At 29.9% G+C, this 16,955-nt stretch overlaps 5 protein-coding genes across 12 annotated transcripts; 3 read left to right on the top strand and 2 right to left on the bottom strand.

Moving 5' to 3' along the window:
- Positions 1-39: 39 nt before the first annotated feature.
- On the top strand, positions 40-2,718 carry LOC146723412 (uncharacterized). Its single transcript, XM_085481942.1, has 3 exons — positions 40-487; positions 563-698; positions 770-2,718. Exons 1-3 carry the CDS (start codon positions 319-321, stop codon positions 1,557-1,559), a joined length of 1,095 nt encoding a protein of 364 aa, XP_085338068.1. The 5' UTR covers positions 40-318; the 3' UTR covers positions 1,560-2,718.
- LOC114945201 (FAD-dependent oxidoreductase domain-containing protein 1) lies at positions 2,652-6,198 on the top strand. 2 transcript variants are annotated; one of them, XM_085481941.1, is made up of 8 exons: positions 2,652-2,718; positions 2,880-2,997; positions 3,319-3,624; positions 3,728-4,219; positions 4,512-4,657; positions 4,740-4,826; positions 4,962-5,115; positions 5,333-6,198. In XM_085481941.1, exons 2-8 carry the CDS (start codon positions 2,908-2,910, stop codon positions 5,585-5,587), a joined length of 1,530 nt encoding a protein of 509 aa, XP_085338067.1. In that variant the 5' UTR covers positions 2,652-2,718; positions 2,880-2,907; the 3' UTR covers positions 5,588-6,198. The 2 variants fall into 2 exon arrangements, with proteins under 2 accessions (XP_085338067.1, XP_085338066.1); XM_085481940.1 differs by having other exon boundaries at positions 2,654-2,718; positions 2,801-2,997.
- Positions 5,754-11,254, bottom strand: Rel (nuclear factor NF-kappa-B family member relish). 5 transcript variants are annotated; one of them, XM_029321297.2, is made up of 18 exons: positions 10,721-11,254; positions 9,961-10,107; positions 9,705-9,859; positions 9,428-9,588; positions 9,195-9,333; positions 8,946-9,087; positions 8,706-8,810; positions 8,499-8,610; positions 8,298-8,425; positions 8,006-8,185; positions 7,803-7,870; positions 7,459-7,701; positions 7,240-7,363; positions 6,853-7,097; positions 6,620-6,775; positions 6,437-6,532; positions 6,120-6,359; positions 5,754-5,986 (listed from the first exon to the last, which is right to left on the bottom strand). In XM_029321297.2, the coding sequence occupies exons 1-18, from the start codon at positions 10,821-10,823 to the stop codon at positions 5,858-5,860; spliced, it is 2,673 nt and encodes an 890-aa protein (XP_029177130.1). In that variant the 5' UTR covers positions 10,824-11,254; the 3' UTR covers positions 5,754-5,857. The 5 variants fall into 5 exon arrangements, with proteins under 5 accessions (XP_029177130.1, XP_029177128.1, XP_029177131.1 ...); XM_029321295.2 differs by having other exon boundaries at positions 7,967-8,185; positions 10,721-11,253; XM_029321298.2 differs by having other exon boundaries at positions 7,967-8,185; positions 11,035-11,252.
- A 1,228-nt stretch (positions 11,255-12,482) lies between these two features.
- Had1 (beta Hydroxy acid dehydrogenase 1) lies at positions 12,483-15,527 on the top strand. Of its 2 annotated transcripts, none has more exons than XM_029321304.2 (6): positions 12,483-12,624; positions 13,681-13,868; positions 14,010-14,218; positions 14,565-14,722; positions 14,813-14,955; positions 15,112-15,527. In XM_029321304.2, exons 1-6 carry the CDS (start codon positions 12,497-12,499, stop codon positions 15,330-15,332), a joined length of 1,047 nt encoding a protein of 348 aa, XP_029177137.1. In that variant the 5' UTR covers positions 12,483-12,496; the 3' UTR covers positions 15,333-15,527. The 2 variants fall into 2 exon arrangements, with proteins under 2 accessions (XP_029177137.1, XP_029177138.1); XM_029321305.2 differs by lacking the exon at positions 12,483-12,624 and adding an exon at positions 13,501-13,604.
- On the bottom strand, positions 14,054-16,874 carry RpL24 (ribosomal protein L24). Of its 2 annotated transcripts, XM_029321307.2 has the most exons (6): positions 16,791-16,874; positions 16,583-16,658; positions 16,351-16,436; positions 16,092-16,253; positions 15,636-15,774; positions 14,054-15,011 (listed from the first exon to the last, which is right to left on the bottom strand). In XM_029321307.2, the coding sequence occupies exons 1-5, from the start codon at positions 16,793-16,795 to the stop codon at positions 15,639-15,641; spliced, it is 465 nt and encodes a 154-aa protein (XP_029177140.2). In that variant the 5' UTR covers positions 16,796-16,874; the 3' UTR covers positions 14,054-15,011; positions 15,636-15,638. The 2 variants fall into 2 exon arrangements, with proteins under 2 accessions (XP_029177140.2, XP_029177139.2); XM_029321306.2 differs by lacking the exon at positions 14,054-15,011 and having other exon boundaries at positions 15,603-15,774.
- Positions 16,875-16,955: the final 81 nt, after the last annotated feature.

Genomic DNA, 16,955 nt, shown 5'->3' with positions numbered 1-16,955 from the left:
ATTTTCGCTGATTTGCGAGGTAAGTGTATACATTCGCCGATCTCACAGCTGATCCATACCGAGCGACAGCACGTTGTTACGTCGTGTGCGCATTAATACAGGCCATATAATGACGCACGCACAATCGGAATGAAACGCGATAATAAACAATCCGGCGAATCGAAATATCTTAACCTTAAGTCGAGCCCAGGAGCGGGAATATGAAAGTGAAATCGCGAAGGAGATATACACCCGATATTTTGACATTTCGATATGTCACTTAGGAATTGTGTAGCGAAAACTGCAATTTTTTTTTTACAGGTTTAGCCCCAGGAAGCGATGCCGCCGACAATGCCACCTGATTCCCATCAAATCTCATTGAAGATCATAGAGGCAATTAAGCAGCACCCAGTGCTTTATTGCACCGAGGTGAAGGGCTTGTCAGTTAAACTGCAAGAATTCAAGCAGAAAGTTTGGAAGCGAATCTCTGATGAACTTGGATTAGATCGTATGGATTTTTTTGTTTACCTTCGTTTTGTATCATTACTTTTAGATATATTAATATTACGCTTATATATTACAGCAATGTGGGTGAGATTGAAATGGAAGAATCTTAGAGATACGTATTGCCGTATTTTAAAATACAAGAATAAAACAGAGGAGGGTGTTAGAAGGAAAAAATGGATCTTTGAGGATCATTTGAGTTTTTTAAAATTTCCGTAAGTAATATATTTTTATTGCAATAAAAGATAATTAAGCTACATTTTCTTAATTGAGGCTATTTTGATAGATATGAATCAGATTATCAACCGCAATGTGTAGAACTGACTAAGGAATATATACAAGATATTAACTCGGGTGAAATAAGTAGTGAAGGTTTGCTAGAACAATTGGAGGATCGAAATGATGAGGACTACAGTGAATACTTAGAAGTTATAAACGATACAGCAGCTGATCCAGTTATGGTAGAATCTGAGACAGTAGAAACATTGGATAACAATGTGCAATTGATCACTCAGGATATAGTGGTTGAACAAGACACGACACAGCAAGATATTGACACTTATGTCCAACAGATACAGTCAAAGTATCGAAAAATACGTCCAAAACGAATGAAGGTTGATCAACCTCCATCTATCTCGAAAGCATCCAATGTTTATAATAAAAACTCTTCCTTCAAGACTAATAATGCAAATGCACTTGATACGGGTACAATATTTAATCCTATTTTCATAACCAATCAGCCGTTAACACCAAGTACACTTGCTTCGCCTACAAAAGGATCGAGCAACACGAAGGATAATGACGCCAATTTCGAACAAGTTTACTTAGCACCGGAGAGTAAGAGTGGTATAGAACTCTTTTTCGAAAGTATGGCACAGACAGTGAAGAAGTTGCCGCCAAAGGCGCAGGCGGATATCAAGATGAACATTTGCAAGATTGTTACAGAGACGGAAGTGCGGTATTCTAGCCAGAGCAAGCCACAAAGTACGCAACAATTTATAGCGCCACCCGGCATGATACCTAAGCTGGTGTTGGTACCTTGTAATATGATAGATAATCAAAATGTTAAAAATTGATACTTTAATTGTTAATTATAATTAGACTAATATTGCCAATCTGATTGATTGATAAAATAATGATTGTTTTAGTTGATAATTAGAAATTGTTTTATTTTTATTCTACTTTTTCTATATAAATAATATTATCAAACATATGTCAACTGTATGTATAGATATATATTAAACATTAATGTAATTATTTCTTTTAACATAAATTATTCGCGCGAAGAATAAAAAAACGTTATATGAAAAATAACACATTGTAAAAACAAATTATATATTATTATCTAAAAACTTTATATTAAAGAAAATTGTTTCTTGCAACATGGATTCTAGAAGTGAGAGTGAGAATATATATATTATAAATTAAACTTCGGCTCGTATGCAATTAAAATATGTGATACAATAAAAGGCCAACTTAACGAGCTTATAAGATATTAATTTAAAAAATTTTTTATTATTTTACGTCATAATATAATGTTACAAAAGATAAACGTTTCGACTGTACGACAGTCTTTTTCAATATCATTATTTATATGCTTTGTTAAGTTTGTTAGCCTTAAGTTGGCCTTTTATTGTAACACATTTTGAGAGTGAGAAGTTTGAGTTAAATTCTTCTAAATTAAAAAATAATTTTTAACAAAAGCAAAAGTTACTTATGTGTATAATTATTATAAATAATTTATAATTTATAAAATATATTTCACATTAATTATAAATGTTATTTTTGTAGAGAAAATTTTATATTATTGTAATATTTTAAAACTGATGTATGAAGAAAGAGATAAGAATTTATCATGAGGAAATTATTGCAGTGAAATCTCTATCATAATATAGCTATCTGGATAAAGATAATTGCAATTACAGTACTATATAATATACGTTTATCAATTTTATCAGCAGAATCAATATTTTTTATTGATAAGTATTATTTATGTTCTGTCACATAAATTAACTAAATAACTCGAATTAAGCAATTTAATTATAAAAAAGTAAGAGATCTGTATTGTCAAAATTGATTTTTTTATGACATTATATTTTTAATTTATTTTATTAATTTTTATTTCTTTAAAAAGAAAAAAGTAACTTGTCAGTACATCAGCTGATCCCTCCATGTGTGTGTTATGTATCAGTATAAATTCAAAGTTGCACAGTTTGGTATGACTTTCATAATACGGTAATTATCTTGAAAGATGTTATAGATTACTGATAAACAGATTAAATATTTTTTTCTGTTTTTTATTCTTGTTATCTTTCAGCGTATGGCGGATAAATAGTGATAAATGTTCTCTGTAATTAGAAAAAACTAAGCAAGGAAATTTTTCATTTTTCAATTAGACTTGAAACGAAGTTGTGATCGACGAAAATGCTGCGACATTTGACATGTGGAAAAAGACACGCCGACCTTTTGAAACAGTGCTCGGCAATTCAATTCTTAAATTCTTCCAGAAAACAGGTGCGATATATATTAGTTAAGGTTAGGCTAAGATGATATTGAGTTCCAATTAGAATCAATCGAATTGAATGTAATAGCTCATTTTTTTAAATTTAATTTAATTCAATTTATTTATTTGTTCAAATATTTTATATAATTTTATATATTTTCTGTATTATACTCTCTTTATATATATATATATATATAATAAGTATGCATCTTTTTTGGAGATAGAAAATTCTTGGAATAGAATAGAATAAAGAAAACAATACATAAAACATGCAATAAAAAATAACAGAGACTTTTACTACAGTTTATCATAGTTGTGTATAAAATTTACAGAGCTCTGAGATCAAAGATAATGATGAAGATAGGAAAAAATACAGAGAATTTGTAGACACCACCAGTCGAGGAGAAAAAGTATTGAAAAGTTTCCAACGAGATTGGAAGACATTGAAAAAATGTCTGTCATCTGACCGAGAGTATTCGGATTTTGAAAATCTTTGGAAGGGACACGAAATAATTCCTGAACAAGTTGATGTACTCATTATTGGTGGCGGTGCAATAGGCAGCTCAATAGCATACTGGTTAAAAGAGACAATTCATAAAGAAGAGTTTCGTGTTGCTGTAATTGAAAAAGATCCCACAGTAAGATATTAATTTATATAAATTTTCTATAAGCTATATTTCTTTAATTGTTTTTTTATCGTTAAGAGTTTATAAATATATCTAATATATGATTGTTTTTCAGTATGCCAGAGCTTCCACGACTCTTTCAGTTGGTGGCTTGCGTCAACAATTTTCTCTTGAAGAAAATATTCAAATGTCTCTTTATGGTGCAGAGTTTCTACGAAATGTTAATGAACATTTGAGTGTTCCTGGAGAACCATTCATTGACTTAAATTTTCACCCTTATGGTTACTTAGTTTTGGCGACTGAAGCGGGTGCCGAAACTTTAGTAGAAAATTCTAAGCTGCAGAATTCTTTAGGAGCAAAAAATGCTGTTTATACTGCAGAGAAGTTAAAACGCATGTTTCCCTGGTTAAATACTGACGGGATTGCGGCGGGTTGTCTTGGACTGGAAAAGGAAGGATGGTTTGATCCATGGTCCTTATTATGTGCCTTGAAAAAGAAAGCTAGTCATTTAGGTGCTCAATATGTCAATGCTGAAGTTAAAGCTTTTCAGTTTAATACGATTTATGATGACAACGGAAATTCCTTTCAACGATTAAATGATGCAATTGTAAGACCATATTTATATATTTGCATACATTCACATTTTTATAATCTTTTTAAATAGTAATGAAAAAAATATTATTTAAATTTTATTTAATTTTTTTATATGATATGTTTTGATATATATTTTATAACATTTTATATAATATATAATTATAATATACAATTATATATTTTTATAATTGTACAAGTCAAGTAACGCTCAATTTTGTACGCGTTGTATCTACAAATTTTGATATAAAACTTATCAATTGTAAATCTAACAGTTTTTTTAATGTAGATAATATATTTTGTATCAGATAAAAACCAATGATGGTGAGATTAGAAAAATACGTTTTTGTATGGCTGTAATAGCTGCCGGTGCGTTTAGTGGCGATGTAGCTGAATTAGCTGATATCGGAAAAGGTGAAGAATTACTATCTATACCTTTACCAGTAGTTCCCAGGTAATTTTAATTACAATAAATAATTTCATTTTTTTGTTACTCTTTAATTTTTATGTATTACAATCAGTTTTTTCTTTTACAGGAAAAGATATGTATATTGTTTTCATTGTCCAGACGGACCTGGTTTAAATACACCTTTGACAATTGATCCTAGTGGCGCATATTTCAGGTATGAATCCAAGTACTTTGGAATTACAATATATACTTTTATATCGGAAGCAAAACAAATTTTTAATATAATTATTAAGAATAGATTCGTGAAAGAAAGAATAACATTAAGAAATAAATTTCAAATAATGTGTAGGCGAGATGGTCTCGGAGGTAATTATATCGGTGGAAAATCACCAGAACTCGACGAAGAGCCATCGGTAGATAATTTAGATGTCGATCATGAATTTTTCGATAATAAAATATGGCCTTTACTCGCTCACAGAGTACCATCATTTGAGAATTTGAAGGTATTTATTTTAACAAGTAAACATATGCATAAAACATACATAAAAACGATAAAGTTAATAAATGAAATTTAATAAATTATATGTAAGAAAAATATATTCATAGTTTCTACCTAAATACACAACTAATTTATATAAATATTAAATATATCATAAATACACCTCACAAATACAACTTCCTCTTTCAAGATAATATATATTTAAATTATATTTTTATCAGGTAAAATCTTCATGGGCTGGATATTACGAGTACAATACCTTTGATGAAAATGGTATCATCGGTTCACATCCTTATTATCAAAATTTATACTTAGCAACTGGTTTCAGTGGACATGGTATCCAGAAGGCACCTGCAGTAGGACGCGCGGTATCAGAATTGATCTTTCATAATTGTTTTACAACTATAGACTTGTCAAAATTAAGTTTTAACAGATTTTTAACATCAGAGCCAATGAGAGAAGCTAATGTCTTTTAAGTTTACAGGAAGAAAGTAATAATAGTCTCGTTTTCTTTTGTACTTAAATGTGTATCATATATATTTGTATATATATATATATATATATATATAAAAATTGTATATATATACAGTGACACTATGAAACCTAATAATAGATCTGTCTTATAAATAAAAAGATAAGTAATCTGCCTAAAGATTATGCAAATTTTTATTTACAATTGCAATAATACAGTGTTTTATTAATTATGGTAACATAACGTGCGCGTGCAATAATTCAATAATGTTCATTTATTTGAAAAGCGCGTGACTCGTATTTTCATGCAAGGATAAAACTTGTCCCATATATACAACAGCATCTTCTTCGTCTATAGTATGTAATATATTTTGCAGTTCGCTAAGAGATATACTGGTTTGTATCTGCAAAGAAATAGATATATAGAATTATATACATAGTTTAATCATTTATTTCGTATTTAAGAATGCATGTAAAAGAACACGGAATAATATGGATATATCATGGAACACTTGACAGAGAAAATAAGAATCTTACAGCAATGTAATTCAAAAGAAGTAATGTTGAACTAGACGAACTCTGTTCAAAGGTATTCAATAAATTTTCTAAATTTAAATGACGGGCTAATTTCTTCCATCCTTTTGTTTCATCTAAAATAGTCGCCAATTGTTTTTCCTGGACTGCATCCATCCAAACTTTTTGTGTATCATCGATATTTTCCTCTTTACACTTGATTATTTCTGACGCATTACTTTGATTGGAAACGAGCTGTAAGATCTGCAATAAAACAAATTGCTTTTACCATATGTATAACTTTATAACAATGATGATATGAATCTACTATTTTCTCATACATCTGGTTTGTTCGAAGCTAAATCAAAAGATGATTGCCCGACGAATTCTTTCATGTTTTCATCTTGTACTTCAGTTTTTATATTTTGTTCTTCAACCTATCATGAAAATAGTATTGTACATTAATTAACCGTTTACATATTTACATATTATATAGATCATTTCAGATAATTATTTAGACATACGTTATTTGCCTCGCGATTGAAATTTCTTATGTATGGATCAGCGCCGTATTTCAATAGAAAAGCACATATTTCTTTTGCTTTCGTCCCAGGCGTAACCACCGCAGTATGCAATGCCGTATTTCCACTGAAGTTTTTCTTGTTAACATCTATGTTGGTCTGCAAGAATCAATAATATAATACAACTATACTAATACAAAAAAGAGAACGCGTTTCCGATAAATATAAAATCTTACATTTTTTAACAGAAACTCTACTATATCTCTGTGACTTCCTTCGACTGCTATATGTAAAGCCGTTCTTCCATAAGACATATCAGTGTTATTTACATTTGCACCAGCTTCAACGAGAGAACGTACTGCATAGTATAATCCCGCCTCAGCAGCTAAATGCAAAGGTGTCCATCCTAAATCTGTATTTGCTTCAATGTTGATTTTTTTTTCTTTCAATAAAATACCAATACTTGCTTTCCCTTCAGGAACTAAAAATGTTTCTCCCATTAGAGATATATATTATCTATTACAGCTGTTATTTTTTATTTTCCATTTATAAATAAAAATGTTTTGTTAGATTTCTACTTATCTTAAATATTTGAATTAAAATATTTTTAAATTAATACATACGTTTAACAGCTCTGTGCAATGGCATTTGTCCATAATGATCTGTTATATTTGGATTTGCACCGAGCATGAGCAACGCTTTTGTAATTTCTGCATGTTCTTGTGTAACAGCATAATGCAAAGGAGTCTATGACATATGATACAAGTATTAAAAAATAACTAAATAATATTTGTGATTATTAAAATGAAATATATATTTGACATGGCATCAAAGAAGCTAACCTTGCCAGAACTATTTTGAATATTCACTAATTCTTTAGCATCTGTCTTTAGACTACTCATAAGCATTAAGATATGCTTTACAATATCTTTCTGTTCATATCGGAGTGCATGATGTAGCGGCGAATCACCATAAGTTGTTCTATTTTTGAACATATTTATTATAATATCCTTAGATTTATCTGGTTTTGTTCTGATACTTTTTATTGTATCAATAATAATATTTTTGGCAAACATTTCGTCATCCTGTAAAAACATAAAATTCATAATGATAATAATTGACACAACAATAAGACGGTAACTATAAATTTGTTTTGTAAATTGTGTAAATTAGAATTGAAGTTTACCTGTTTACTTGGTGCTCCGTCATAAGTTAATTTATTTTCTTCGCTTTGGATTAATAAACTTTCATATACTGCAAAATTTAAGTTATATTGATTAACACGATATATTTCTTAAAGATGTAACTTGAAACTAGTAAATCTTTTTATATGTACATTTCGACACTTACATTCTAAATTTATGTCTTCAACAAAATTCTTAAACTCACTGGAAGAGCATCTATCCTCTAACATCTTTTTTATCTCTTTAGACATTTCTGCACTTTCATTATTTGAAGGCATATTTATAAATGTATATGGTGTGTTAATTGACGGCGTAGAATCTGGATTGAACGCCATTTGTGTCAATTCCGAGCTACTCGAGTGACAAATTCGCGTTCTCTTCCTACCTAGAATTATAAAATCATAAAAAAATTTTACCAAAAAAAAAGAAAGACGAAAAGAATGGAAAGAAAATAAAATAGGAAGCTGGCAAAGTTATATCTCACAGTCTCAACTTACCTATCGCGCGATCGCTGGGTTTATATGTGAACTTGATTGGTTCTGAACAATCTGAATCTGAAGGACGTTCTAATTGTATAAGAACTTCTCTTGGAGATGTAATATATAGATCCTTATATGGTGGAGTTCTAGAAATATACAGCACAATTGAGCAAGCAATGAGAGAAAATAAATCATATTTCAAGTGCACACTGGACATACCGAAATGCCAAAGCATATTGATGATGAACATCTAGTTCAGAGAAACGACCATAATCAGTCCAAACTTCAATGTCATCGTCATTCAGTTCAAAAAATTTTATTTTTATATTCTCTATAATATAAAAAAATGTTTAATTTTTTAATATATACGACATGTTACTATAACAAGGCAACATAATAAAGATATATTATTAATTATGAACTTACTTTTTGAAACTTTCTCCACAAATATGAATACTTCTTCTCCACCTTCACAACTGCTGGTATATTTGTCAATTCTGCATATTTTAAGTTCTCCAGTTAATGCACTTTCTGTTAAAATATTAACATTAAAACTTATTAAACATTTTCATTATTTGCGATATATGATATAAAAATAATAATTTCAAAACTTTACTAAGAAAAATTTTTGTTTAAACATTTTTATTGTAAATTATTTAAACTTACTCAGATTATTAATTGGATTGCTATAAACCGGCAATGTGATCGGTTTCATGGTATTATGTTCACCTTTGATAAATCCTTGAAAACAAAGGGTAACTGTATTCAAATTCATACTCTTCTGATAATGTTCTGCGTTAGCTTTAATCTGTAATTGATAAAAAATTGTTCAAGAAGTATATTTAATTCAATTATTTTTAAGAAATAAAAATAAGTTTATTTAAATAAAACACTTTTCGAAATGATAAAATGTACCTCTGCCTCATCACGAAGACTAAGAGTAGCATTAATATTTGAAAGCTTGCGTTCCTCTAACAATTTTGCATATAATTTGTGTGCTATTTCTTCTTTAATATGTTTTCTTGCAGTATGTATTATTCCCATATGATTGAATCTAAAAAATAGAAACATCCATATAATATATTAATAAATAGATTAATAAATAGATCAATTGTGTTTGCAATGTTAGAGTAGAAAATATAACATACTCGGCTATGAAATCGTTTGCAGGTGTAACTTCTATATCATGTGGATCATCTATGTCTAGGCTACCTGTACGTTTTACTAATCTATGAGCATGTGGTATATGTTCATCATCAGTTGTAACCAATGTGCATCGTATTATCGCTTTATCTATAAAATTATGTAACTGAAAATAAAAAGAACAATAAATAAATAACATAAGAAAAATCTCAAATATTTCTACATAAATACATTGGTATTTTCTGTTTGCATGGATTTCAATATCAATAGATTTGTACTTACTTGGACTGTAGGTACATTATTTTTATTCCGCCTACGTCCGCTATTAAATGCACCCAACAAACTTCCATGTGTCCCCATCATTTCAGATTTATATCGAAATCTAAATTTGTCCATTGGTTGCACCACAATACTAATGTATGGTTCAAGTATGTGTACTAATAAGATAAAAAGAAAAGTTTAATATATTTTCTTTGAATACAGTATACTTGGTAAGCTAAATATCTTAAACAAGTTAATTCAGAATCAGAATATATACCTGTAGCATTTGCTAAGTTAATATAATCATCTGTGACATGCATGGATGATGAAGATGTTGACATGGGTGATGCAATGCTTGTATTTCCTTGAGATCCACCGCTAGTATATGGGCTTAGACCACCTATATTGGCTATCAATGTCTCATCTAAAAGTATAAAATATGACATTTTAATCAATATTCTATTATAACCCATAATTAATTCTTTGTCTATACATGCAGTATACATTACTATAAATACGTATTAAAAAATATATAACAAACTTATATGACAATGTTATTTCTAATAACACCTGTTGAGCGAACTGTAATATGATGATTTCTTATATTAAGATTTTTCTTAACCACTCATGACACAACCAACAATTATTAATTATACTTTTAAATTAGTCTATATATATATATGTGTTTATATATAACGAAAAATTCCGATAGCTTGAATTTATAATGTGAAATATCGTTTGAAATTTTCTCGAAATTTTCATTGAAATAAAATATTAAAAAGGCAAACAAAAAAAGTAAAGAATATGTGATAACCACTTTATATTGTAAAAAGACATCCATTAAAGAAACGAAGATACATTACACGTCAGATGATCAAACGTCAAGATGTGTCAAAATAAGTTAACAATGGCACAATCACTGTACATAAAAAAAAAAAATAAAAATAAACAATTACTCGTTGTATAACATGTGTTTCTGCGAACGAAACACGCGCGCTGTGTCAAACGTCAGTCACCGAGGCGCACGCTCGCATTACCGTTGACTGGAAAGTACGACGAATCTGCCTCATCGTCCAAGATACCACTGGTCGTCAACATACTCCGCATCGCCATGTTAAAATTCTCGTACGCATCTGGCATTTCGGCGATTATCTATATTTTCCTCGCGGATATTATAAGTGATCGAGAAACGTATTGAAATTATATTCGCTCAGGTATCACCGGAAGAGAACGATCAAGATCATAATTGCATATATGATCGCTCGTGGACAGGTAGAATTTGATGAGATTAGCCTCTCGCTCTTCTCTCGCGTTGTGAAGCGATGCACGACGCAAAAAACTCGTTACTCACCAAAAGCGCGTAATCAACTGCCTGTAATTTCTGAATACGTCAACCGAAGCTCAGCCTTGATGACTCTATCACGGGTTCTTCCCCGGGTATAAAGATGCGATAACCAATCAGCGAGAATCAGGATTTCCCTGACGTGTCTGCGTCGTAGCGATGCCCCGCCAAAACGCATATAGGAATTTCCCATAATTTTTTTCTTCAAACGACTCACCATACTTAACGTGTACTTTTCATAATTCCTTAATTATCACAAGTTTTTCTACAAATATAGAATATAATATATATACATATTTCTATTTTTCTATATTTTGAAATCGTGGAAAAAAACTATGAATACTAATAATGATGTCCAAAGTGCATATTAAATAGACCATAATATGGGTCTCACTGAGGTCCATAGTAGTTGTAATATTTTCTTTTCTTTGATGGATGTCTTTCTCTTCTCATTAGATATCAAGTGATTATCACATTTTTTGCTTTTTACTCCCTGTTTCCAATATTTTATTTCAATGAAATTTTATATACGATATTTCACATTATAAATCCAAAACTATTTATCATCAGACAACAAAAAACGGATTACTCCAAGTGGAGGTAGATCTGGATAGTTGCTTTTGTATTGACGGCCCTGAACGTCTGTGTGTGTTCTTGTTTTTTTAAGCTATATATATATAAGACAAATATACCTATGGATTAAATCTGATTAACAAAAATTAACATTAATACAATTGATTAAATTTTGTAAATAAAATCGCATTGCAAAATTATTTATTTATAACCAATGCTCTTATAATTATTATAAAAATATAAAGATTTTGTTAAAGAGAAACAATATAAATAAAAGAAGAAAAGATAAATAAACTTTGAAAAAATCGTGACACAGCAAAAATGTTTAGTTATTGAAATTTTCTAAGTTTGTTATCAGAAAATTTTGGAGAACATATATAAAATGTCATGAATAAGCAATTATATGAAAATAAAATGTTAAGAATAAGTAATTTATGGTATTATGCACTTACAATATGCTATTATATATCTTCGATCCTCGTTAAAATTAGATGCACATGAATATAAATTTTCAAGTAATAGTCTTTTGCAAACTGTACTTGATATTACAGTCATAAAATATAGATCGTAAAAATAATTGTATGCCAATTTTCAATTTTGGATTTAAAGATGCTTCTTTATCCCAGAGAGAAAAGTAAAATCAATCTAAAATAAATTAATAAATTTACATTTAAATGAATTAATAAATTATAAGTAAAATGAATAAATAAATTTATTTATTATAAAATAGACGCGATTATCGACTTACTATTGAGATTTCAGTCGCTTGTTTTTGTGTGCTTTAGCAAGATAACAATGTTTCAAGATGTCGTTGGCGAATATTTGTGATAGCACTTTCAGTATAATCTGCTGTATTCTTATTATCATTACAATATGCAGGAGGGGATTGATAGTGTGAATGTATATATGTATCTACACCTTCGTCGACCCCATTCTTGAAACGTTCAATTTCACCAAGACCCATCTGATCAACACTCATTTGGTAGCAATGTCGACTAAAAACGAAAAGATTGGGATAATTGGCAGGTAAAATAATCGATTGTACTAATTAGCATAACTACTACACCAATTGAGCAAATAAGACCGTTTCTGTTTTTGATTATAATCATAACTATTGTGTAATCACTAATTAGTTTTCCAACTTTTAAATTGTGTTATATATTGCTGCTAAGCTTATGATCTTAAAATAATATGATACAGTTCTTAGAAACTTACATTAGTTTTCAAGAATAGAAAGCTGACTTACTCTTTAAATTATCGTTTTAATTTACTTAATATGTTCATATAGTTTGTCTTTATATAATTATTTCAATATACATAATGACCAAAACAGTTGATGACACAGATCGTTATAATAAAGTATTTATGAAAAATGACGATTGAAAAATGATGATTGAAGATACAAAAACATATTACTTTAACGACCATTGTTTTTTTTAATCATTTATAATGTAAGTAACGAGTTATTAAACAAATAAAATAAATAGATGAATAAACATTAATAATTTAAAAAGATTTAAAAAATAAATTTTCTATTTTTTTTACTTTAGTTATATACTTATAATTATTCTTAGCACATTCGATAAAGATAGTAAATTATTATTTCACAGCATTAATTACCTATAACATTATTTTCTTAATCAATTATGACATCGTGTTATCGGTTTTTTTTCAAATCGTTAAATTACGGTCTTTTACGAGAAGAATGTTGACGTGATTTTCAAATAATTCCACTCTTTAGTAAAGCTATACTCGTTCAAAGATAAGATAATATGCACGATGAAAACAACAATTTTTACAATTGCATATGATAGAATGACGTAATTCTCTTGTGATTACATATTATGTTACGATTTTTATAATAGATTCATTTTTTCATAACAAAGATAAATATTAAGTAAAGTATCCCTACACAGCACAACACATCCTAAAGACTATCCAGAGGATATCCTGAGGATGTTCGGATGCCCCCCGAACATCCCCGGGATTGACCAATAACATAAAGTGTAAAATATATAATTGAAACTGAATATTAAAATATCTTCGTGAAACTAATCAATTACCTTTATCTGAATATTTCAGTGGTTTAATCGGACGGAGTTGGGCGATGCTTTATGCCGGCGTAGGATATCAAGTTACTATTTACGACATTGTCCAAGATCAAGTTAAGAACGCGTTGGAAGATATCCATCAACAGTTGAAACGTCTTGAAACTGACGGTCTTCTTCGTGGTACATTGACGGCGAATCAACAATTTCAACTAATAAAAGGTCCAGTTTCTATCTGATCACGTTTCCTATCACAGTCATCGTTCTTGTCGCATGATTACAATGATTTCATAAAAGATTTAAAACAGTTCGCGTCATTGATGTAGTAGGATAGTTCGGAAAATTTAATCAATTTCTTTGTAGGCTCTTCCAATTTGGCGGAGACTGTGAAAGGTGCAAAATTGATCCAGGAATGTGTGCCAGAAAATCTTCCGTTAAAATTGAAACTTTACAATGATATCGACAAGGTTGTCGATGACAAAGTGATCATATCCTCTTCAACATCTACGTTTCGTCCATCTCTTTTCAGCGAGAAGCTGAAACATCGTGAGCAAATCATAGTTTCCCACCCTGTACGTATTTTCATACTATTTGTAGCAAATATATCGAGTCGCTTTAGTAAATCTCTATATTACATAAATTTAATCAATCAAATAATGTTTAAAAATATCATATTTAGTTATAAAATATAAGATTTATAAAAAAAGATTAAGTCACACATAAATTCCGATACAAATTACAAGCATTTATTTTTGCTAAACAAATAATTTAATTTTTTTAAATATATTAGAAAAAATAAATTAATGTGGTTAAATAAGTCATAAAAGATGTCAGACAAAGAATTATGTATAAGTTGTTATTTATGTTGGAAGTCTAAGTTATTGTATTTTAGATGATTGTTATATAAAAAAATTGTAGGTAAATCCTCCTTATTATGTGCCTCTCGTGGAGGTAGTACCAGCCCCATGGACACGTCCTGACATTCCAGAGAAAACAAAAGCCATAATGATCGAAATTGGTCAAAAACCTGTTGTTTTTGGGAAGGAAATTGATGGTTTCGCACTCAATAGAATACAGTACGTATCGGATATTGTTGTTCACACAAAAACATATTTAGACAATGATTATCATTTAATATTTGATACCTAAAAAAATCATACCAACAGATATGCGATCTTAAACGAAGCTTGGAGATTGGTGGCTGATGGAGTGTTAAGTGCAAAGGATGTTGATGCAGTGATGAGCGAAGGTCTTGGAATGCGTTATGCTTTTCTCGGTGCTTTCGAGGCCGCGCATTTGAATGCCGAAGGTAAGGAAGTTAAACGTCCAGATGCAAAAAAAAGCTTTTTAAGTTCCTTGCATATACTATAAAAAGAAACGAATAAAATAATAACAACGATACTAAACGAATAAAATAGTTTTTCTTTCGCGCAATTCATGTTGTAAATAATATATTATTTTATAGGAATGAAAAAGTATTGTGAAACGTATAACAAATCAATCTATGATGTGAGCATGACCTTTGGACCAGTGCCCAAATTTGTTGGTGAAATGGCAGAAAAAATTAGCAATGAATTAAATGAGATGTGTCCGCTGGATAAATTACAAGAACGACGAGCGTGGCGCGATACTGCTTTGACAAAATTATCTATACTCAAGAAAGAGTTAAACAAGACCGAACAGTAAAAAGATACTTATTAAATAGCTTTCATACAATTGATGTTAAATATTTTTTTCTTTACGAAAAAAATATTTTTTGTTTTACATATATCAATTCTAGAATAAAATAATTTTTTACTAGAAGAAAAATATTATCTTTATAATAGAAATTGATTACGAATTATTCATGTGCAATTGTAATAAACTCTATTTGTCATTTTACACATACTTGTCTTGAAATTTAATCATTTACTAAATTTTATTCTATATTATATAAAAAAAAAATTAAATAGAAAATTGAATTATTTTACTTTATTTAAATATAGTTACAGTTTAACGTTTTCCTCCGACGCGAGGTGCGGCTTTTTGCGTCACCTTGGCTACTTTTTGTTTAGCCACTTGTTTTGCTTTCGGAGGAGCAACAGCCTTCTTCGTCGCCTTTGCTGCTCTCTTCTGTTCCTTTGCAGCCCTGAAAAAATCAATATTATTATAATTACAAAATATTACATAATATGAATTGAACCTATCTTATATGAACCCGCAAAAACCAGACAATGTAATAAAAAATACAGTCCTGGGTGAAGCAGTCCACTTTTATTATTCTTAGACTAACTGAAATCTGATATAACACATAAAGCTTTATCAGAGGAACAGATGTCTGTTATGCAAATAATTCATCACCAAGTGAAATCTGTTAACATTTAATATTTTGTAATTTTTAAATAATTTTTATGGAACTGAGTTTTTTAATACTAATTAAATAGATACAATTAGGAAGATACATACTTAATTGCTTGTTCTCTCTGCGCTTTGCGAATTTCTGGTTTCATGTTACGTTTCGCCAAGATATCCGTAAGAGATGCACCTACAATAGCACGCTGGAACTTTTGAGCGCGTCTTGTCCTCTTCTTGGTTTGTTCCTCTTCCTGTCCCTTCTTGTGTTTACGTCTGAAAAAATAATATAAATAAATATTAAATAATAATAAATATTTAATTTAACAAGAATGAAAAATTACGCTTGTAATGAAGCAAGAAATATTTATACCTGTATAAGACGGTCCACGTCACTTTCCTAGGATTACGTCTCATCAAATGTGCAGACTCGCATTTCGAGTTGAGAAAAGTGAAGGTCTGGAGAAAAAAACCCCGAAGGTTATGTTTGACATGTGTACTGACATGTGGGACAAATTATATTTTCTTGCAAAAATGTGTCGCGATAATCAAACTTAGCTATAATTAATAAAACGATCTTATTATTGTTCCAGCTGTGTTCTCACCTTTCCGTCAACTTTGTCCATGGTTTTGCCATGGCCCGGATATATTTTGTATCCGCTATACGCACAAAGACCGATCCTGTAAATATTGAAGGTACGTTAATTACAGACATTACGTTAACGCGATGCGCCACGTTTTCGTTGAGAGTACAACGAGATTACATCGAAAATATTGGATTACATATTTAACACATAAATAATCTTAACTTACTTCATCTTGATTTAACGCGAAAGAAAACACTCGACAAAAATGGCCGACGTCTTCCCGTCTCGCAACCATTAAAAGAATAGTAATATAGAGCGCGCTCTCGTTATCAAATTTTGACGAAATAGTTGAAGTATAGAGTGCATCCAAGCGGTTCATTTTCTAGGGATT

Source organism: Nylanderia fulva, unplaced genomic scaffold, assembly GCF_048542155.1.
Source record: "Nylanderia fulva isolate GAGA-0341 unplaced genomic scaffold, ASM4854215v1 Scaffold2, whole genome shotgun sequence".
NCBI classification, from domain to species: Eukaryota; Metazoa; Arthropoda; class Insecta; order Hymenoptera; family Formicidae; genus Nylanderia; species Nylanderia fulva.
Note: the sequence above shows the minus strand (reverse complement) of the source record. Positions and strands in the feature narration are given on the sequence as shown.

Excerpts from the sequence above, each read along its gene's own strand:
- LOC146723412 (XM_085481942.1), top strand. The coding sequence starts at position 319 with ATGCCGCCGACAATGCCACCTGATTCCCATCAAATCTCATTGAAGATC. Across the intron at positions 488-562 it reads TGATGAACTTGGATTAGATC|CAATGTGGGTGAGATTGAAA; the intron begins GTATGGATTTTT and ends TATATATTACAG. Across the intron at positions 699-769 it reads TTGAGTTTTTTAAAATTTCC|ATATGAATCAGATTATCAAC; the intron begins GTAAGTAATATA and ends CTATTTTGATAG.
- Had1 (XM_029321304.2), top strand. The coding sequence starts at position 12,497 with ATGTATATATGTATCTACACCTTCGTCGACCCCATTCTTGAAACGTTC. Across the intron at positions 14,219-14,564 it reads AAATCATAGTTTCCCACCCT|GTAAATCCTCCTTATTATGT; the intron begins GTACGTATTTTC and ends AAAAAATTGTAG. Across the intron at positions 14,956-15,111 it reads CGCGCATTTGAATGCCGAAG|GAATGAAAAAGTATTGTGAA; the intron begins GTAAGGAAGTTA and ends ATTATTTTATAG.
- LOC114945201 (XM_085481941.1), top strand. The coding sequence starts at position 2,908 with ATGCTGCGACATTTGACATGTGGAAAAAGACACGCCGACCTTTTGAAA. Across the intron at positions 3,625-3,727 it reads TAATTGAAAAAGATCCCACA|TATGCCAGAGCTTCCACGAC; the intron begins GTAAGATATTAA and ends ATTGTTTTTCAG. Across the intron at positions 4,220-4,511 it reads AACGATTAAATGATGCAATT|ATAAAAACCAATGATGGTGA; the intron begins GTAAGACCATAT and ends ATTTTGTATCAG.
- Rel (XM_029321295.2), bottom strand. The coding sequence starts at position 10,823 with ATGCCAGATGCGTACGAGAATTTTAACATGGCGATGCGGAGTATGTTG. Across the intron at positions 8,611-8,705 it reads TGTGGAGAAAGTTTCAAAAA|AGAATATAAAAATAAAATTT; the intron begins GTAAGTTCATAA and ends TTTATATTATAG. Across the intron at positions 7,364-7,458 it reads TTCAAAATAGTTCTGGCAAG|ACTCCTTTGCATTATGCTGT; the intron begins GTTAGCTTCTTT and ends CATATGTCATAG.
- RpL24 (XM_029321307.2), bottom strand. Across the intron at positions 16,254-16,350 it reads ACGTGGACCGTCTTATACAG|ACGTAAACACAAGAAGGGAC; the intron begins GTATAAATATTT and ends TTATTTTTTCAG. Across the intron at positions 15,775-16,091 it reads CAGAGAGAACAAGCAATTAA|GGCTGCAAAGGAACAGAAGA; the intron begins GTATGTATCTTC and ends TGATTTTTTCAG.